This window comes from Apteryx rowi, unplaced genomic scaffold, assembly GCF_003343035.1.
Source record: "Apteryx rowi isolate R43461 unplaced genomic scaffold, aptRow1 scaffold_139, whole genome shotgun sequence".
Taxonomy (NCBI): domain Eukaryota; kingdom Metazoa; phylum Chordata; class Aves; order Apterygiformes; family Apterygidae; genus Apteryx; species Apteryx rowi.
The window spans coordinates 334,949-357,787 of NW_020447630.1; the positions used below are offsets into that span (position 1 = coordinate 334,949).

Genomic DNA, 22,839 nt, shown 5'->3' on the forward strand with positions numbered 1-22,839 from the left:
TGTGCAATGTGCTCTAGGTGACCCTGCTTGAGCAGGGGGGTTGGACTAGATGATCTCCAGAGGTCCCTTCCAACCTCAGCGATTCTGTGATTATGAAGCTAGGTATATGCAGACTTCACACTTTTCTAGATGGTGTTGCTGACTGTAGCTGAGGCTGCCTTTCCTGTGAGAATGCTGGGGCTATAATCTGAAGAGTCAAGTGTGATGAAACCTGTTGCAGCAAATGTTCTTGAGGGCTAATTTTCCCTTTTGCCGGTCAGTGCCTCAGTAATACCTGAGACTAGTAAAATGAAATGGTAGCGTACCAAACTTACTACTATGCAAATATTTTATTTTTAAAAGCTTATTGTGTGTAATTAAGTTTGGAATCAATAAGAGTAGTCTGCGATTCCTTGAATGCATACTAGTGTTTCAGCTGTTCTGCCCTTTGGTAAAGAGAGAAGCATTGAAGAAAATGGAATAATTTGGTAAGACGAGCTTATTAAAAGCATGTCTTACTGGTCTTTTAAGACACTTTGGAATTCTAGGCTTTTTTCCATTTTATTGCTTACAATTTTAAGGTGGATACAAACTAAGAACTTTGATATGGAACCATCTGTTCTTGATGCACAGGAATATAGATGCTTGAACTGGTGGTCTTTCGTTTACCACAACCTTTTTTTATACCCAATATACTTTAAGAAGTCTTGTAACTCATGACATCTTTTGGTTGCAACAGCAAATTTTGATTGCAACAGCAAATGCAAGATTCTGACTGCTATATTTGCCTCACTTAACTGTGTCAAAGGAGGAAAGATGATTTCTTTTCCCTTGTTCTTTTGTCCAAGATAACATTGGACTTCGCATTTCCAGTCTGGGAGCAGTAGGGAATATGACAGAAGGGAAAAGAGGAAGGCAGAAATAGTGTACCTCCATGACAGTTTTTGCTACTGGTACATGTAGCTTTTACATGTACCAGCACAGCTGAGGCTTTCTTTAATAAATATTGAACTTGACAATTTGATACATTAAGAGACTGTCAAGTGCTTTACATCTTAGGACAGCAAATCTAGGTCTTATCTATGCTTGGATATTGTTAGAAATTTCTCAGCTAATAGTGTTTACTTTTCCTTCTTGCGTAGACTTCTTAACAGAGCTAGCACTCAGCTATAGTATGTGTATAAACTAATATATGTGCTGTAATGTAGAAGCTGGCCTATTAGCCCACTTTTTTCTTCTTTTCCATTTATGTATTGCAAAATGGTGAATAATAGTTTGGATTACATGTTAGAGACATTTTACAACTATTTCGTGTGCACGTCTTGTCAAATAACTGTTGTCATGATCTAGGAAATGCTTAAATAATAAAATTGTTTGGAACACTTATTTTCATTTTTCCTATTGTTATCTAATTTAAAATTCTTGCAGTGTAAGTAATTGAAGACCAAATACCAATCTGTAGCCAGAGTTGCATGAGACAGATGTGTTGTATCAGTATCGTGATTCTACAAAGTGCAGTTCAAATGTCATTGGCAATATGCTGCAGACTTAAGAGGCTAATAGTCAGATCTTCCTAGGTCACTTCTAACTAGGTCTTTGTGTGATGAATCTAGGATTTGTTACTGGGATATCAATTTAATTCCATGTGTGTGGTCACTAGAAAAATTTCAATAACAAGAGGGTGATGGGGCATCTGCTGACAGGCAAGTATCTTAATGAGAAAGTGGCTATGGAATTAAAACCTAAAACAACATCTGTGTTTCCAGTATCCATAGTCTCAGTCTCTGAGCAATATAAAAATGACTTAATATCTAGAGTAATCAGTTCTTTAATAGTTACATACTGCACTTGATGAGATAATGGCTAGTGTGTATGTATATGAAGAGAACTAGATAATCTAGTAAGATTTTTTTTTAGAAATGATCTTTTAATTAAAAATATATATATATTTAGTGTTCTGCTTTAAATTTGGCTTATTGTATTATGCCAGATTCTAAATCAGAAGGCTAAAACTCAACTTATCAATGAATGTTTAATTTCTTCCATGCACATGCTTTTTGTCATCGGTATGTTTAACACTTTTCTTTCAGCTGGCCTTAGCAACACAGCTGCAGTGAAGAGATCTGTTTTCTTATTGTTCATTTGAAGCAACACTGGTTTTTTTTATAATCTGATTTTAATAAGTGCTTTGCAAAAGTGATTTTAAGAGCTGTGGGCAGAGCAGCAATAAAGTTCTCAATTGGGGAGAACTTTCAAAAATTGCTGCTTTTTTTTTCCTGGTGCTTGAAAGCTTGAGAAATATCAACAAAACTTTTTTTTGTCATTATTTTTCTGTTAGCTGACCTCTCAATTTCTTTCCTTTTTTGCAGTGGACCAACTACATTCATGGGTGGCAGGATCGATGGGTAGTTCTGAAAAGCAACACACTCAGTTATTACAAGTCTGAAGATGAAACAGAGTATGGCTGCAGAGGCTCTATCTGTCTGAGCAAGGCTGTGATTACAGTAAGCACTATTTCAGAATTGCTGTCTTTTCATGTTTCAGGGTGTTATATATTTTTAGCCAACTTTTAGTGAAAGCAAATTTCTGTATGGTGAATTAATTTTATTATGTCACTTAATATTAAATTAATGATATCAGTGCAACATTGGAGCAGGGCAAGGAGTTCCCAATAAGAAAACAACTGTCTTAATTTGCAGCTGCAGTAAATAATCTTTTGTCTCTGCTACACTAGAGATTTCTACAGGGAGAGGTGGAGTTTGCTTGTGGAGGAGAGATTCCCTGGAGTCAGCCTAAGACCATATAATGAATTCCTAAAGGAGATAGCATCTATCAGTCCTTACTACCCTCTCTTTCTAGTGCAAAGTATGTTTGTTTGACTGTACTTTCTGTAACACAACTCTGTAGAATTTTTCCAAAGAAAATGCTCTACCATGTGCTTCTTCAACAAAGTGTTATGTGCGTTGCTGCTTTTGTCTAATGCTAGAAGATCCGATACTATGCTGGTAAGACTAAAGAGCCTACGTATAAGTGAAATCCATGTTAATATTATTTTGAGCTAAAAACTCAGCCTTAAGTCTAATTAGCTAATTTTTAGGAAATGTTAGCTGGATTCTTATGTAGCATGTAAGTGTACAAAAGTAATAATATTTAATCTTATTATTTGTTAATCCACCAAATGTGTTTATTCTAACTGAATTGAGGATGACAAATRAGAATACTTCTCTTCTTACTAATATTTAGCTTACAATAGTGTTATTAAAGCACACTTTGATTTGAAAAAGATGTGATTAGATTAATTACAGCATTTTGGAAAGTGGATTGCAAAGGTAAAGCATATTTTTACATTTAGATGTCTGTCAGCTATTGTATTCATATACAAATTAAAAAAGATCATTTTGTTTAAAGCTCTTTTAAAAAACTGTTCAAACTTTTAAAACTTACTCCAGATTTGACTTATTTGGGACTATGTGGTGCACAACAATGGGCTCTGAAGTGCTCATTTAAATTTACTTCTGGCAGTCTGTAGTAGCAGCCTATGATCAAGAGTTACAAAAGGATCTTGTTCACTAGTAAGTGACTTAATATTCCAGCTAGTGAGAAACAGGAAGATGGAGACAAGGAGGTAAGCCCAGGAAGGTCTTGATATGCTGTAGAGCATCTTGAATTCCAATTTTGGGGGTGGAGAGAGAGATAATAGTAATGCTGATATTGCTGCTGGAATGTTTTGGTATATTGCCCTTCATGAAGGATCATTTGATGTTTCTTTAGAATTTGGAAACTTACCTTTGAAACTGCCAAGAGTTTTTGTTTATCACTTATTTTTCAGAAGTCATTTTTTTAAGCCAGAGCTTTGGAATGAATACTTCTGGTTTGGTAGTTGTTTGGTAGCAAATTGATGAATATTTTTGTTTGTTCTTAACCTACTACTTTTTCAATAGAAAATGAATTCCAATCAAACGTTGTAAATACTCATCCATCTTATATTCTTCCTGAGGCAGATAGTTAATCTTTATTTTCATGTCCTTGTAATGTCTCAGTAGCTGGATAATGCATTTAAACATATAGGAAAACATGAAAAGCTGATGAAATAAACGTTGAGATGATTAACAACTTACTCTTTGCTGTACATGTTTGTGATTACTTTGGAAGAGAGAGGAAGTCAGGTTTCTTATTGTGTTAATGTTCAGTAGCCCTGATCTGATGTAGTTGGGATCTTCATCATGAATATTTTTCTAAGGCTTGTATTACACTTTAAATTTAGTTTTCCTTGATCTTGCTGATCCAGTCAGGTGTGGTTAAGTAACTGTCTCCTAACATGGTCTATTAAAAGGAGTTTTCCTTTAGCACACAGCAGGACACATCCAGTTTGGGATGGTATGGATGGCTGTAATGTTTCTTTAGGGGATTGTATTCTCATGAAGCTTTCCTTTAGGCAGTAATATTAGGTATACATGTGTGTTCAGTTTCAGCTAAGGACGTAATGATTTCCTGTAAGTACTTAATGCTACTAGTATAGAATGCCCCCTTTTTATTGATATTTAGGCATAAATTTAGAAAGCTGCTGTCACTGAGTAGTCTCACTATACTACCAGCATGAAGATCAGCATATTATGTCATAGTATTAACTGTGAGACATGAATATTGTATTAAGAATGCCCCAGTCCCTTCTGATCTTGTTTTATCATTCCCTACTATATGGGGCAGAGATTGATAGGTAATTCTACAAGATATTTTATAGGAAGACATTCTCTCCCCCCTCTTTGTTAGAGGGAAGACTTGTTAAATTAGCTTATTAAAATAGCTTCTTCAGATATCTCAAATGTAGGATCACAATGTCATCCTTCAAACTGTTAGGTTCCTGTGAAAATAGTCTTTAATTGGATGGAAAATATGGGATTTGGTTAGGCTACTCTCTCTGTTAATCACTGGAACTAAAAGGAGTTGATTTCTTTGGATAGAGGAATAAAGTATGAGTACTGATTGTATACTCCCTGGATTACATCAAGTAAAGAAATGTCAGGACCTGGCCACATATGAATTAAGTTGTGAAGGAGTACAGTGAAAGTCAGTAGGTGATGCTGACTCTGTTACTTTTAGCCAGACAAGGAAAACACCCAGAACAAAACTTAGCAGATTTGTTTGCGGCGTGAACTCTGAGTTGAGTTCTGCCACATGGGTAAGGCATGTGAAGAAATCATGAGTGTTATAAATACTTAGTATATGCACAGATTTAAGCTTAGTTCTATTACTGTAGCCTGGGAATCATAAGTTATTGCTGTAGTTGATTTAAAAAAAACTGGCTGGCTTTGTCTTAGATATCCGTCATTACCGTCAAGGCTTGTAGAAAGTCAAACTTTCAATAGGAACTTGTATATACATGGTTAGAAATGAGTGTTGATGGCAGTCCAGCAGCAGTGGATCCGTGGGATTCAGCTTTGGAATAGGAAGGTCTAGGGTCTATCACTAGAGGACCACACACAGATGCTTTATAGAGGTTGGAAGCCTGCCTTTCTCCAGTTTCCAGTGGAAACTGACCTTTCAGTTTGTACTCTTTGCTGTGATTCCTGGCTCTAATCTAATAGTGTCATCACTACTTTAACTCAGAGTGGTATGATCTATCACGAAGTAAGATTGTATGCATAGAATAATTCAGGCTGAAAGAGACCCTGAGAGGTCATCTGCTGTAAGCCCTTCCTTACCTCCCTTGCACCCACCCACCTCCATGCTCATAACAAGGCCAGCAGTAACTTAATCCTAGTGGGAATTTTTATTGATAGACTTTTCAAACCTGTTTACACACTCTTAACAATAAAGTATTTATCTCATGAGTTCTATGCTTGACTGGTGAGAACAGCTCTTCTGCATGGATTCATACAAAAGACCTTGGAAAGTGCTTAAAGAAATGTCATGCTTGAGAACTTAAAAATCTTTAAATTCAGCCATGTGTGCACTTTGTTGTCACCAGAGGTGACTATGCAAGAGGAGTTCAAAATGTTTGTGTTCCAACTTAACATTTGAGCTTTTCTTTAGATAGGATTTATATCTAAAGTACTGTCATGCTGTTTTAATCCAGTGATTCATCTTCATTTTAATTTCTGTATGCCAGGTATAGAAAATTTTAATTTCTAATTTGGTAGATGAAACAAGATTTGATAACTGATGCAATGATTTTTCCTTGGCTTTGCTTATACTGAAATGATGCATACTCATGTCAAAATCTAAATAGAAATATGTTATTGGTTACTAGTCTTTTTTATTTTTCCAGAATGTTTCATTATTATTGTGTTCTAAAGAGACAATTAGACAATTCTATGGCAAATGTCTCAGGATTGAGTAATGAATACAGTTTGCATAACAGAGGCATTTTTAGTGAACTAGTTTGTTTCCAGAAACATTAATTAGAAAGAACTGTTGCTTAATGAAGGCAGTAATGATGTTTTATGCTAATATACAAGTTGCAAGCCATTCTCTGTCAGAATGGACTTTTGAAAGGGTGTATTTCTTGAGTTTCTTGCTGGTGGATGTCTGGAGCTCAGGACAGACAAACTAGAAAACTGAACTCTGCCTGAGGGGTACAGTCTGGTGAATTGTCCTATCTTTTTTTAAGTAAAATAAATTGTTACTGTAAAACACTTAATACATATTCATCTTATAAATTAAGAGGTAGAATAAACATACTTTAGTGTGAGTTTACCAGAGGCACAAGAATTTCCTACATGAAAGAGCAGAACTGACAGTTTCCATTTTTCAAGCTTCTCATTTCTTTGCAAATAGTCGGGAGAAAGTAGAGACAATTCTTTTCAGTAATCAACTGCTAATAATAGCTTTCACCATATTATTATTTTTAAAGATACTGTGAGTTTAACATTCTAACATTTAATTTAGCATTTGTAATGTGCTTCCTCTGACTAGATGTTTCTGGTTTATTTGCAGTATAATGCCAGTCACCATTAATAATTGGGCACTTCTGGGAAGTATGGACTGACATTTCTAAAACTAGATTGATTAGTTAGCAGAGGGTGCTTCATACATTTGTCAATTCAAACTGATACAGAAGAGTTTCTTGTGAGAACTTTTTTCACGGAAGCTTTAGGCTCCTTAAATACTTAAATTCTAAATTGAGGGTGTGTTTTTTTTAAAAAGGTGTGTGTTTTTTATTAATTGAAGGAAATACCAGTGCTAAACATTTAAGTGTTGCTTAAAATGCTTGATGCATGATGAATCATGTCTTTCAAAATGCTTTCAAAAATTTACTGTGACATTGAGTTGGTGTTTTTTCTTTTAAATTTGTATAAAATGGGAAATAGTATTTCTGAAGCAGGCTGACTTAGAGGACTGATATAGGTTAGCTTTTTCTAGCTACTGCTCCAACCTTTGGTCTTTTTAACATAACTATGTATGTTAGAAGAAGAATTATGGTTGAAGTTTTTATCTACTGATAGGTTTGATTCTGTCAGCTGCTAGATGAGTTGAATACTGACTGATTGCTTTCAGTTGGCAAAAGCTTTTGTAAAAAACCTAATCTATAAATCAGTGCCCTGGGCAGAAATACCATAGCAGTGAACTTATAATATTCACTAATTGCATTGAAATATAGTAATTTGTTTCCAACTGTCTGAGGCTGAAAAAACAATCTATTTTAGTATGAAGTGATGTGCATATAATTAAATAATTCACTGTCTGTAATTTGATAAAGTGCTTCTTCAGCCTAAATTGTTACTAAAAAGATGATCTGAGTAAACTAAGTCAGAGAATACAGGCTCTAACTAGATAGGGTTTTATTTAGAACACATGCAATTAGTACTTTTGTGCTTTGATGTATGCTTTAAATAACCAAATAGTTTTCTGGGTTGCTGGAAAATCTGGGGTAGACAGGGGAGAAATCTAAATGAAGATTTTAGACAGTACATCCAGAAAAACCTACAAAGGCAAGTGGGGTCAGGAATGCTTATCTGTATGTGAAAGGCCTAAGGTGTTCCTATTCTGGAGAGTAAAATGCCAAAGGAGAATAGGAGAAGAGTGAGGAAGAAAAGGAGAGTTAGTGTGTGGGAGATGAGATGGACTGCTGGGAACATGGGATTCTCCTGGACAACTCCTTTGAGGATTCAGGTCCTGCGTACAAATTTGACTCTGACAGTCTTTGAATTGAATTGTCTAAACCAGTAATGGGTAGGTTGATGTACAAAGTGAAAATGTCAGAAAGTTGCCTTATTTATCTTAGAATGCTAATATTCTTGAGGGAGAAGGCAATTTGATTTTGGGGGTGGAGAAGTGGAAAGTTTCCTCCTTATGTCTTGAGGAAGGTAAGTCAGAAGTGAAAAATAGGCATCCAGATCTGCTTAAGTTAAAATGTTTATATTATGATGAATAATTCCACAGTGATTCAGATGTAGGGGGAAAAACCTCAGTAACATGTATTAAATAACTAAATATTTTAGGGTGGTTTAGTATTGCTGAAGATTTCTGCTTTAGTACTTGAATATAATCATATGTTACTGCATACTTGAAATTAGGGCTGTAATCCAACAGTACTTCTGTCAGCTTCTATTAACAATTAGGATATCGTTCCCACACTTGACTTTTTTCTTTATTAAGAGTTTTAATTAAGACTTAATGGTGTTCATCACTTAATATCCACTTTAGAAGCATACTTCCTGCCCATGTGTTGTATTTGAGTATTTTTGTGCTGTGGAACACTTCTCACAGGTGTTATACTATGCCTCAGATAAAATTCCAGTGTTTGCATTTGGTGTTATGGTTTTATACTTCACCAATTTTTTGTTTTCCACTCTGTAGTCTTGCTGAATCTGAATTTCCATATGCTTTCATAGATTGCTTTGTAGCAGACTTATTATTAATGGATACAGCTTGTTCATCTGACACCCATCTCCAGTAGTCTAGTCTCACTCAACAGTCCTGCTAGGCAGCCCCTAGCTGATTATTTAATAACTATCTGGGGATAACTATTAATGACATATTTTTAACACCTCTACTGAGAATTTGTAGAATACCAGGCCTCGCTTTTTTGTATGCGTTCCTGTTCTGGAACGCTGAAGAAAAGGGTCAGAACACTATTTTATCTATCTATATGCTGCTAGAGAAGGCCTTCTCCTGTCTTTTTGTCTCAAAGTTGCTATCTCATCGGGCTTTTGTTTCTGTTCATACACACAGGATAGTTCTTCAAGATAGTTCTCCACAGAGGACACTTCAGCCTTGCTTCTGCTTTTCAGAGTTCATCTTTTTGCCTCCTCTTTTAGACGTAAACTTTTATATTGCTTTTACCATGTTACTCATGTATTCTAGGCAGTGTAGTTTAGATCAAATATTCTGGCAGGCTTCAGCAACTTCTTAGTTGGTTTGGTATGTCTTTCTACTCAACTGTGCTTTAATCAACTGAAATCCAACCTTCCTTGTTTAAAAGAGGAACAGTCGGACAGAATTTGTTACCCCATGTGTCTAGGCACTTAAGAACCAGGTTGTCTGGGACTAGGGTCTCTCATATTCTAAAAGACTTTAAGTTGCAGGAGAATAAGGTTGCATTTCAACTAAATGTGTGTATGTACACCCCCCCCCCCAAGAAATTAGAGATTGTGATGGGAGTGTTTTGAAGACTGACAAATCAGATCAATTTTAAGCTTTAAAACAAAGCTTTTTGACATTAATTAGCAACATGCTTTGTGCTAATAATTAGTTCTTACATATTATTAATCATTATCACTACATATTAGTTCTTACACGTTTTCAATCATTATCATTATGTATTCAAAACAGTCAGTCCTTAATACTTAGATCCTAAATTAGCTGTGAATATGCAGCACCATGGAGATGATGACGTATAGTCAGCCTGATATCCGTGTCTTTGATGGTCCTAGTTGCTGAGGTCAAGGTGACCCAAACTGGAGAGCTATTTAACAAGGGGGGGGGGGGGGTAGAACTGAAGTGGGCATTTTCTTCCACTCCCTGAACTTGGGATCCTTTTATAAGATGGTTGAATTTCTAGATGATTCCTAGCCCTTGGCTCCTGCTCCTGAGCCGCACAGTGCATGGTGCTGGTGGGTGTCACTTTCCCAGGCTGCAGCAGGTACCTTACCCTGTTGCTTGGCTGTGGTGTGGGGTTTTTTGTTTGTTTTTTGTGTCCCCCCCCCCCCAATGTCCTTCTGTAGCTTCTACTTCTTGCAGCAAAGGCAGTCCTCCCTGCTCTTAAGGTTGCACTTTTTCACTGTCCAGTAGGTGACCATCAGCGAGTTGTTTACATTCCTACTTTTGGCCTGTTCCCATATTTTCAAGGCCTTGCTGTTATCTTGTGCTTAAGCTGTACATTGTAACAAGAGACACCTGGTACTAAGCTCTGGTTCACAGAGCAAGTTTTCATAACAACTGATAACAAGCCTAACAGACCAGGCCTGGGGACTTGCATAGCTAGCCTAAGGCCTGTGGCCTGTTACTAGTAATGACAGTAATATCGTTACAGAAATGTGTGTACAGTTGTGCTGTATATGGGAACACATATGTTTGGATCAAAACAAGCTAATTTTAAAGTCTGCTTAGTGTGCTTCTGTTTTCATGGTACAGCAGGCCTCTGCTTTAGCTGCAGCTCCCCTCACTTTGGTCTGGGAACTTGCCATTCCCATTGCCATGAGTCTGAATCCAGGATGCGGTACTCTCCCTGCTGGCCCAAGGAACTAAGGCTACTGTTATAAAGCATGCTTTTCCTCTTAGGGTAGATATCCTGCTCAGCCTTGCCTCACTGTGTTCTTGTGAAATCTGTACAGAGTTTCCAGTGCTCCTCATTGTACAAGTACAGGTACAGCTCTTGGATCTTCCATGGCACACAGCAGTATGTGTGAAGAGTTGTAACAAAAAGACAGCCAATTAAGACACAAATAGTGATTAAGAGGTGCAGCTCTAGATGTGATTCCCGTTTCAATAGTTGACTATCTTGTGTTTAAAAAAAAAAAGTGATACGCAGGATTTCTGAATTCTCTAAAGTTAATATTAAGTTTTCCTGCTTCCTGCCTGGTTAGTAACTCTAGCTGCCTGTTGTATATGATGTGGTTCCTAATGAGTTTAGCTCCAAATCAATCCTAAGTCATTTTTTCCAGATGATATAGTTCTGATTTTTCCATAGCTGATGCATGATATGGGTGGATATTGCAAATGTTTTGCCCCTACTGGATACCTGAGAAACACTGCACGTGCAATCTTCTGTAGGGTACTCAGTTCTCTGGTGTAATGCCTTCCAAGGAGACAGCACACACACTTCCATTTCCTGTATCATATAGCGTAGAATCATTAAGTGCTAGTGGCCTCTGCACACTAGTAGTTTCCACTTTATTAGAAGTGTAGGGTTCTTCAAACAGGACAGGCCCATTGGTTATTTTTCCTTTTCTCAGAGTGGCTATATAAATCTTAATACCCCATTACTAATCCACTCAGCTTTTGCATAGGGTATCCACAGTAACTGATAGATCACTTAAGGCAGTGGCTATGTGCGCACACCATTCTACAATGATGCAATATTTTGGCCCTCACGACTTCTAATAACACAGTGCCATGCCATTCCATTTCTTTGATCAAAGCTTAACTGGTATTTCAAATGTTTGTTATACTCTAGGTTTTATTATCCTGAGTCATTGGTTTTTCAATGGGCAGTTGGGAATAACATGCAAGGTGTGTTAACGTGAAAACCAATACAGCATGATATACATAATTCCACAATGTGCATTATTAACAGGGCAATAATTGGGTAAAATACTAAATAGTTGAATACTAATTACTAAAAAATGTTTTATATAATTCGTTATGCACCTGAACCCCTCTGGGTGTGCAGAACACCAGACTGACCGCGTTCTTTCTTGTGAAGAATAAGCTTCAACTTTAAAAACATGGTTGTACCGCTAAGATAAAAAACACAACATAAGCTTGTTCCAGACTCTAAAAGGTGGCTCTCAGATGAGAGGGCTTTCTTACAATGCGTTCAAACCAAGATAATATTAAAGTTTGCATAGCATGCTAACAATTTATTATTAAATTCTGCTTAATGTGCTCCTGCTTTCATGGGTGCAACAGGTCTCTGCTTTAGCTACAGTTGGGAAGAACAAAATAACTAAATTCTGATTCGGGGGTGAGGGGGGAAGAGGCAGCCAGTGTTCACTACATTTTGAAAGACAAATATGCTAATCCAAGATCTTAGGTGAAATGTTTGGATAGTAGCAAAGAGTGTAAAAAATGTGATGAGGTCTTCCACATGTATAAGTATGCTGTTAGGGGAATGCTTTATGTCCACCAAAACAGTGAGGTTTCTTTTTAGACGACAAAATGTGGGACAGCTAATAGTTTGCTACTACATTAAAAGGATATTGTATCTTGTTTGCTTGTTTGCAATAATGTTTTGCTATATTCTCTAACAGATATGGAAATATACAGCCAGCTGACATAACTAAAGAGGAGGTTCTTGTTATGCAAGAACAACAACAAGCAAACACAAGACATGCTAGTCAAATTTTTCTATTCAGGTTTCCCAGGACTTTGGAATCTAAAAAGTGAAACCAGATTTTTGTATTCTATTCTGAATTTTGGTTGTCTCAAGCACACAGGTGTGTGATTTTGGCCATGGAAAAAAGTTTTACAAATAAAATTAATTCGAATTTGCCATGTTTCTTGGCTTTGGGTTGCATTTTGAAGCAAATTTATGATGAACGATGAAATATAACACTTCCACTGAGAATCAAATCTAGCTAACATATTAAGAAATTTAAAATGAAACTGACCTTTTTGGTATCTTTAATGTTTGTACTTCCAAAGTTAAAAGTATCTTCAAAAATACCTCATATAGCTAAAGACAAAAGAATCCTGACACATTTTTGTAATAAATCTAGAGAGTCATCATAGGCATAGCTTTTGATTTAAATAGACTTGTTTGAATGAATAGAAAGGGGTAAGTATTTTTCCCAAGCAGAGGTGAGATTTTGTTTTTCTGCTGCGTGTGTTTGAGTGTTAGGAAAGCAGGTACTATTTACTGTATCGAATGTAACTTTAAAATGATCTCTTTGAGGTACCTCATCTCAGTGACTTCTGATAGTGTTTTTCATAAGTTAGCATGTTTTCAGCCATTTTAAATTTGGAGTTTGCAAAACTCTGCAGTTTTGCATCTGTCATGGGTGAAATGCTTCAGAAAAATTATTTTAAGATGTGTACTTTTTGAAACTGGGCTAAGGTTTCTCACTTGCTTTTTTTTCTAGATGATTAATCACAGCCCTTGCAAATCAAAACACTGCTTCCACCTGAGAATTGAAGTGCAGTTTTCATGTATGCTATTGAAAGAATTAATTTAAAAATGTTAATCTTTCTATCTCTAGATTTTTGTTAGAGCCTAGATACAAGTGCCTGTAGAAAGTGTTCATATAATTTTATTTCTTCCTGGCTTCATATATAGTCTCTTTTTATTTGTTTCTAAAGTCAAAATACTAATCTTGTTTCTTTGTTTCACTTCTCAAGTAGTGTGGTATTTTAGGTTTTGATATGTGCTGCTCGCTGTTCTGCTTACAGCCACTAGAAATGGCAGAGTAAAGACCTTTTTTATTCCTTGATCTTGTTATCTGTCACTTTACACTGCTTCCACTAGCTTCCCCTTTTTCTATTGCATCAAATAAGGCTACTCTTTAAGGTTCCCCAGCATCATATTTCTATAGCTGCTCGTACAAGATGTTAGGCCTTCTCTGTTCAACGCGTGTTTGTCTGCTACTCCCTAAGTACCAACTGCACATCTTTGTGCCTCTGTCAGTATTGCCCACCGCCTGTTGTGAGGAGCTTCCCATAATGGTGTGTGAACACCCAGTCCTGGTCTTGCACTTGTCTGTTTCAAAAGTAACTGCAGATGATAGGTGCAGCTTAGTGTATTCTGGTGCTGCGTGTGCCCCTCTGTCCTTTCCTGTCCTAAACATTGTCCTGGGATGATCTTCTGGAGTCCCTGTTGGACACTAGGGAGGATGGAGGGGGTTCCTGCATTTGAGTGAATAGGTCCAGGTCCAGAACCTATTAAGTTTACTGTTTAAGGCATAAAAGTTCAGGTGACTTTAAGAAAAACTTTGTTTGATTACAAAAATTTTAATTCATGTTCTTAACTTTCAATTAAGTACCTTTCTAAATTTTTTCAGACTGAAACCATCCTTAAGTCCTTAGGGGAAAAGTGAGGAATGTTTTGTTAATGTGCTTTGAGCCATAAATATTAAGAAACGGAAAGGTAAAAAATGGTTCTACCAGTAAAGTCTTTGTTAATGATTAAAAGCTGACTGATTACCAGAGACAGAATATTCAAGCTTAATTCCCTTAAGAGAATTTTGTAAAACCTAATTAATTAAAACAAAATGCATTGCTTTACAAAAATCCATTTTCTAAAGCAATAATTGCTCACAATTTTATAATAGTTTTTTGGAAGGAATAAAACAAGTAGTACTTAAGTATTGTTTTGATTCTAAAATTACTCTTGTATGAATATAGTTCTTCTATGAGATCTTCTGGTTGTGATAACTCAATCCACAGAAAAGTAAATAATGCATTTTTCTAGCAGGATGAATACCAAAGCTAGCATTATGAAGCTTTCTGTAATCTGACTTCAAGAAAAATGTCTTTCCAAATTTGCAATGAACTTGAAAATTCCAGAATATTGTAAAAGACCAAGAAGTATATTCAGCAGTTGAACAGGCTTGTGCATTTTTCTATGAGCAAAATCCAAGTGCTGCAACTATGCTAAATATTTTTCTTTCTAGATCTTGTATGAAAAAATTACCATCACAAAATTAAAGAACTATGTTAGTCAAAGCTTCTGGGATAAATTGTTTTGTATTGCTGAATTAGGTGCTGTTCTTACTAGCTTTGTATCTGTTGTTGCGGCGCGTAATGTTGGTGTGTTGCAAGCCGCAGTTATATTTATAGCAGTATATAATATTGTTCTGTTAATAACTCTGAACCACTGGAGCTAGCATAGATAGCACACTGCCTTGATCATGTTTATGTTGATTTCGTTCCTGTTTGAGAGAGAACCGAGGTATGGCAATTACTTTTTTTCTGTAGACCCAGATCATTAATGCCTAATGTCCTAGTGCCCTGCTCAGTATTTTTTCTCCTATAGGAGAAACTAAAAATTTAAAGCAAGTTTACTGTAGATTAGCTTTAGTTCTGCAATGGGGATAGCAGCACAGATGTAGCTGATAACTGTGATGTGCAGAGTTGACTTGGATCTGCTATAAACTGCTCTGGCTTTCCTCTAGAGAGAAGAGGCAATCCTCCTACTGGAGAGGAAGAAACACCATTTAGAGTAGTGGGACAGGCTGACATAGCAAGCAGGAGTCTTTTCATTCAAGTATTTTCTTTCATGGAGTATTCTGGAAACTTGCAAAGTATATGAAAACTCTTACCTCCCTCTGTGATTCACTTCAACCAGTATTTTCAAGCAGACACTCTGAAGCTTGTTTCATGAATACCTCAAACTTGAGAGCTGTATAGCAGGAAGGATTCTGTGGCAATGCAGGCAGCGATGACTCATGGGACCTGAGCTAGCTACAGACTTCCTCAGTAACTGTAGTCAAGTAAATGTTTCTTCATGTTAGCTGCTCTTGCTTGTTTAGGAGCTAATATTGGTTGGCTTTACACAGTGAGATCTGAGAGGGTTGAATACCTGCAATTGCCTTTATTTTGGCAGAATTCTTTACAGGTGCCTCAGAAGATAGGAAGGAGGCAGAAGGGATGCTTGGAGATGTTAGAGGACTATGGGTCAGTACAGTGTTTCAAGCAGCATATTCTTGCATAGAGTTGTGATTTAGGTTTTTTTTTTTTTTGAAATACTGGCTCTAGAAGGAGCCTTTGGTGCACATGGGCTGCCTCTGCCACAAGACTCCTAACAGTCTGCCAGCCTCAGCTTAAACTCTGTAAGGGTTTTCAGATGCTCTCACAGTATCATGTTGGTCTGCTGGGTTTTTGTTTCCCCAGTGCTCTCTCAATTTATGTATGTCTGTATGCTGCTTGAGGCTGCCAGGGGTTGGGTAGGAAAAAGCAGCTAAAGTTCTCCAACCTGCTTTAGGTCATGAGGGTAGATAGTAATTCCTGCTTGCTTTCTACTTCCCTGTGTGACTAAATATTCTTCACTTCCTTGCTTTATATTGGTTGTGGAAGGCCCAGGAGCAGTAGGACATATGCTGGCCTCAACACAGGTTCTTAGCTTTTTACCTATGAAAATCCCTATTTATTCCTCCAGCATCTTGTCAGGTGGCTGGCTGAGAACTGTGTCATTTTATAATTGCTTCTGAGGCTATGGAGGAGGGTGAACAGTAGGCTAGAAATAGTGAACTTCAGAAGAAGGAGATCTAAATGAAATGAGGTATGTAAGATTCTACAGGAAGAAAGAAAAGGAAAAGCTTAAAGTAGTGTTAAGGAGATGCTTAAACTAGTCCAAGGAGGAATTTAGAATAAAGGACAGACCTGAAAAAAGGGTGATAGACACTTTATGGTCTCTACTATCTGCAACTAGAGAAAACAGTAAAAGCATATTTATAGCAAGAGCAAAACCAAAGAGTTTGCCCACTGCTCAGTGGGGAGAGGAAGATAACAAATGATACCAAAGATGTTACATATTTAACAACCTGCCAAGTTATTAAGGAAATGAAGTATGAACTCATTCTAGGTTGTGAGAAAAGGGCTGAATGACAGTAACTTGACTTGTTCTGGCTTAAGAAGGGAACAGGTTACATGTGATGCTGGTGTTTTATTTGATCTTGGTAAAATGCATAGTAGAGAACTTAGAATTGGCTGGAAGTGAAAGATAAACCAGAGTCTAGAGAGTTCTCATGGAACTTATCTTTTAAAAGGAGGTAGAGGAAAAGGAGGGGAATAAGTTAGTGGGTCTGACTTCAGTTGCCAGAAAAATATTGGAAAACAGACAGCAAGTAAGATGGTAGATAGGTAACACGTACTTGTCAAGAGCAAACCCTGTCATGCCTACTGAATTTCCTTTTGATGCAATATTAAACATTGTTAGTGGAGATTGCTTTGTTTAAGCAACTTGTCTAACAGGGCCACCTGTTAGACTGGCTTTTCTGTAATATGAATTTGCACAGCAAGCTGGATGTAACCCTAGACTTTTTTGTACATTGCCTAGTCTCCTCCTAACTTTCCTCATTTTCTATTGAATAATGCAGAAGTTTACATTCAGCGTATAACCCAGAAGGATGTTTGAAAGGTTCGGCTAGACCTCAAGGAAAATATTTCTCCTCTGTGTCCAACAGGCATAGTTCTCTAAATATATTAAAAGCTGCTATGCAAAGAAAGGGAGTACATAAACCTGCCTTTGAATAGAACAAAGAGGTAATGATCTTAAATCGCAATAAACACTGTTTAGGTTAGAGATGGCAAGGATAGTTGTGCACTGGAAAAAGTTGCTTATGGAAGTGTGGTTCACTAATACTGCCAGCTTTTAAGATGAATTTCATCAAGGCTACCCAACAGGGTAGACCAGTTGCTTTCAAATCTTCCCAAAGGCCCTCGGAGAGAGAGCAAGAGAATAGTGCCACAGGAGGAACAATTTGGATGTTTGCATACTTGCTTTTCTGGGAGACCCTTCCTTTGTGGTTGCTTTGTGCGTATCTTCCATCACATGGCCAAAGGAGGGCCTGATAAAGGGGGTGGCTTGTGAACAGGCTCATAAGCCTGACAATTTGATAAGGCAGATAGGTTTGCTACCCTAAACTAGATAAACATCTCTGATACAGTAAGGAATAATGTATCAAATACTGTTTGAAAAAAGAGGCCTGGACTTGATGTCCCCTACATCACTATGTTCTGTGATTCAGTATAAACAAAGCAGTATATAACCAGTTTTTAAACATTCTTAATTGAATGAAGTTATGATGGTCAGAGATTAAGTAATTAGTAGCTGGATTCATGTGACTAGGTTGCTGACTTTCCTGAGGGGAGTTTAAAGTTCAAATACTTGACCAAGTATGCAAAGCTGCATTTAAAAAAAAAAAAAAAAAAAGCTTCATGTGCTTCTCCTTAAACCTTTTCCTAGCTCATTCTTTTTGCAAATTGGCTTCTGTTGTCCTATTTTTTTCTCAATATACTTAAACAAGAAAGAATCTGTACTGTGTGAAAGCAGCTTCTGATTCCAGATCCTTTGAAAAGAAATTCCACTGACATGCTGGACTCTTGCGTAATACAACAGATTAGATTTGCTTTTCAGTTTACTTTTGTGGAGTGTTTCATGAGTGATCCATAGTGCTTCAGTTGTCTGCAAGATTAATGAACATATCATAGAGCAGTTCTTATAAAATTGTTAACCTGTATAGTCTTGTCTTTGGTATCATGGATCCATATCCATGGTCCTCCAGATCACACCACTTTCCTTAACTTCCTGCAGTCATGTGAATGCATAATTTTTCATTTGAACATAACAGAAAATTCAGAAGCCATTCAGCTGCACCCATGTTATGTTCTCTTTGTTTTAAGAATAGTCTTCAGTGAGGAAAAAACATCTTGCTAGGCTTTATATTGGATGTTTGCTAGGGACAAGATTTTGAACTGACTGTGTGGGCACCAGGCAGATTAGATGGCTGTTTTGTTCCCCCTATAGTTTCCTGACCAGCTTCATTGCAATATTAGTAAAAGCTTTTTAGTATTTTAGGCATGTGAAATGAAGGCTAGATGTGTTTGGTGGTATGGGAAGAGGTTGCAAGTTGCTCCCCACTATCTGACAGTGCTGTCTTAGATGGTGAAAATAAGAGATGGAGGCAGAGGATGCCACAGCTTTGTTTAGATTTTTTTTTTCCTTGCTGTAATCTCTTTTTTGTTCTATACTGGTGCTGTTTGCTATGATGTTTGTATTCCTTCCATCTAAAAATATATTAAGTCATTTAGCTTTTCTGTTTCAGAAGATTGGCATTTTTCATTATGTAAGTGTATGTTCATTATTTCAGACATAGAAAACAAAATTTAAATTCTAGCAGTTATTCGAGGTAACTTAGATCACAAGTCGTCTTAAGTTACAACATTTTATAGTGTCAAATGTTTTGTGAAATATTTTTGATTGCTAGTTCTGACTACTCTTACACTTTTCATTCACAGCCCCATGACTTTGATGAATGCCGATTTGATATTAGTGTAAACGATAGTGTTTGGTACCTCCGAGCTCAGGACCCAGACCACAGACAGCAGTGGGTAGATGCAATAGAACAACACAAGGTATGTTTTTTCTGCTTTCTTTTCTCACTCCCTCATTAGAACTGCTGGTGCTTGTGGAGAGCTGCAATCTTCACTGTACAGTCGTTAGAAGTACTCAAGGTACGGATGACTGAGGAAAGCTGTGAGACTGAAGAACAATGTTAAATAAGTTCCAAAGGAGTTGACTTGCTTATCCTTCACAGATAAGGGTTTAGAGAAGTGGGAACTGACAACTTTGAACCTTTCTTGAGCCTCTCTTTTGCTTAAAAAAAAACCCCTTGCTTTATATTTAAGTGGCTCTTTATTAATTTTGTTCATCTTCTCTCACTGATTATTGGCTTTTCTTCTCTGTTCTAGATGTTAACCTTGTTAGTCTTAGAGTCCATCCTCCTAGGTGGTTATTCTGGTTCTAAGCTAATCTGTTTTGTCTTTTGGCTCCTTTTACTGTATCTGATACTGGCTCTTGTCCCCTTGCTTTTTAAGGCCCTCCTCCTCATCAGCATTTTAGTTCAACTTCCTGATGTATGCCGTGTCTTTTCCAATTAACTCAGTTATTTTCATTTTACCTAGAGTAAAGAGCTTGAAAGTCAGATATCTTTAAAGCCTATATCATATAAAACACCTAGGTTTTCAGGTAGAAAATAGTCGCTGTGTTACAGTTTGACTGTACAATGCCCAGTGCAGTACAGCTCCTATATCTGGGGTATACAAGTGTTACAAGAATACAAATAATAGATATCTAAGTACGTAAATATTTTTACATTGAACTTCAAGCATAGCCTATAGAAGTACTATATATAACTAGGAAGCTTCATCTTTTACTGGACAATCCTTGTTACAAGCAGTAAGTGTTCTTAAACTTAAAAGGCTGTCCTTTGATAACAGCTCACTATAGTTTCTCAGTTAAATATTAGTCCATTTACAGCTTGGCGTTTTGCCTTCACTTTGAGACAGAGTTAACATTTAAAACATACAGAATTGAGCTGCAAAACCGGATTTATTTTCTGTAGTCTAGTGAGAAAATAGAGTTAACCATTGAATTTTTCTCAGACCAAAATGCTGCAACTTCTTGTTCTTGCAGTACCTGAAGTTGCTGGATTATATGTCTATGGAGCTGGCACTTCAGAACCTTTGCTTTGTAGGCATAGGGTGGTGGGGACATAGAACTTGAGTTGCTTAACCTTGGGCTGAAATTCAGATTAGGTTTGTGTGATTTAACTGGTGAATTGCAGAATTTAATGCAAAGGCCGGCTTAAGCAGAAACATGCACTGAATCATTGCACTCTACCATGAAGGATTGGGGATGGGGGGGAGGGGGAGGTGGGCAACAAATCCTATGCTTAAACTGTACTGTCTACCACCTAAAAGGGGAGTCCTGCTGATGCTGTTCTTCAGTCTTGTAAGGCTGTCCTTAACTGCTGCTGAACGCTGAGCTGACAATCTTCTTAAACCATGTATTTATAATATAAAAGTATTGAATGGTAATAGTTTAAGGTTTATTGCTGTATATGTAAATTTGGAATTGTCTTTGTGTCACAAAGAAAGGCTTGCATATATCAACACGGAATTTTGTCTCCTGTCCCATTGCCCAGTTGCTATCATGAAGTATCTGTTTGCTTCTGTTTTTATCTTGATGAGCCTGGTGGTATTGGTAAACTTAGTCATATTATTCAACCTCCTGTTCAGATCACTAATGAATGTTGAACAGCATGGATTCTAGCATTCTTCTTTGTGAACAAACTATTAATTATGCATTTTAAATTTTTTAATGAAGGGATTTTGCTTTAAATATTAATTTGGGTTTGGACAATTTAAACTTCTATACTTTGCAAGAAACCAGTGACCTTTTTTATTTTTAAGAGGCGGGGGATGGAGAGAGAGCAACTTGTATCAGCCTTCACTATTTTCACGCTTAGGGAATGCAGTCAGGTTTTCTAGAAGCTAATTACCTGTCCAGCTTTTTCAGTATTTACTTGGAGTCTGATATCAGGATAAGGGTCACAAGTGTTTGTTTCATGGTTTTATTAAAGTTATCTTTCTGCTTGGTATTAAAAACACGAGTTTTGTGTTCTGGAGTGTTACCTAAACTGAAAAAGTAAGTCTACAAGTAGGAAGTGGAAATAAAATTCTTTCTGTATGTGCTGAACTGACAAAAATAGTTCAGTTTGCCTTTTGCTGTTCCAGTGTGGTAACACTGGCCTTTCACTGTTCAGAATCTGGCTTTCAGTTTTTGTTGTTTGCAGTTTTGTAGCTGTGAAGTTCGATATTTTTCAAGGTTTTATATATACTCCTTTTAATCCTGTACTGTTTTACTGTGTTCAAGACACAGCAGTAGTTTGCATTCTTAAAAGAAGAAAGTGATATGGCACCTCACTTCTAAATAAATTGTTAAACGATTTAATATGTTAAAGCAATACATTATTTAAAAGCATTCTATTTGTAGTATGGAACTAAATACCATGATCAATACAAGACAAGGCAAACAGTAAAAGGTAATGCTGTTTTGTAACAAAAACTAGGACTGAAGGTAAAAATATATTAAAATAACTTGGGAAAATCAAGGGAACACATTTCTCCAGATGTCACATTCCAGTAAGATGTTTTCTGAATGGAGTGGTTAATGCTGTATTTTCTTAGTCTGGAATTTGTATAAATTATTGTAGCAAAAATTACTGCTTCTTAAAAACACTGATAGGATCTGAAAGATATTTTTTTTGTAGAGGCATGAAGTTCATCTAAATCTCCATTGAATTTGTCATAAGAACACTTCAATGATCCTTAGTTTTAGTTAAGTAACTTTACTTGATTAAGACTAGAAGAAGATAGACTGCTTTTTATGAAACAAAATACCACATCTTACTGCAAAGCTTTTAGAACTACCTATACTTACACTCATATTTTTCCAAAGGAACTTTTCTGGTCAGATTACCAACACTCAAACAAAAGTCCCTTGAAAAACTATTATTGGTGGATAAAAATTGATTTTGTTTGAAAACTGTTCTTGAATTGATATATAATACTTTGGATAAAATTGAGTTGGGAAAGTAATTTCATTTCATGTACTAACAAATCATTTTGATCAACTCAAGTCTATTGCTATACAGAGTACTGGGTTTTTTGTTTTGTTTTTGAGGCTCTTTGTAGCTTACTGAGTGGGTAGGTAGTTCTAGTAGGCAGCTTAAGCTGTTTGCTAACAAAAGTATGTTTGTGAGACTTTACTGTAGGATGTCACAAGGTTGTTTATCTTTAGAATATGAAAGAAAGACTGAAACTTTGCAACTATGTTTCATTGTGCTCTGAACAGAGGAAACTGATTTAAAATGAACTTTGTATTAAATTTGAGTATGAGCAGACTTAGAAAAACTTACTGCTTAGCAATACTAATGAGTAGCTGGTAGCTCAGAAATGTAAAACATCTAATGTTTAAGCATAAAAATTCTGTTAGAATTTGCTGCTCTTTGTTTTTCAGGATTGCATTAGTCTTTCCCTGTACTGAGGATCCTGAGTACTTACCAGATTAAATGTTTCAGGTACACCTTACAGCTTCTACAGTATTTCTTAATCTCCCCAAGCTGGAGGGAGGAAAACTGAGGACAGTGATAAGACCCTTGGTTAACCAAATGAGGAAATAGTTTATGCATAACCAGC

The 22,839-nt window shown here is 36.6% G+C and overlaps 1 protein-coding gene across 5 annotated transcripts in view; it reads left to right on the forward strand.

Annotated features, from left to right (window-relative positions):
- The window catches only part of COL4A3BP (collagen type IV alpha 3 binding protein), an 80,190-nt gene that overhangs the window by 2,634 nt on the left and 54,717 nt on the right, over positions 1–22,839 (forward strand). For all 5 annotated transcript variants that reach the window (XM_026057428.1, XM_026057426.1, XM_026057427.1 and 2 more), the window contains exons 2-3: positions 2,349–2,483; positions 19,096–19,212. In XM_026057428.1, coding sequence (XP_025913213.1) covers positions 2,349–2,483; positions 19,096–19,212 — 252 coding nt within the window. The remainder of the gene's footprint in view (positions 1–2,348; positions 2,484–19,095; positions 19,213–22,839) is intronic.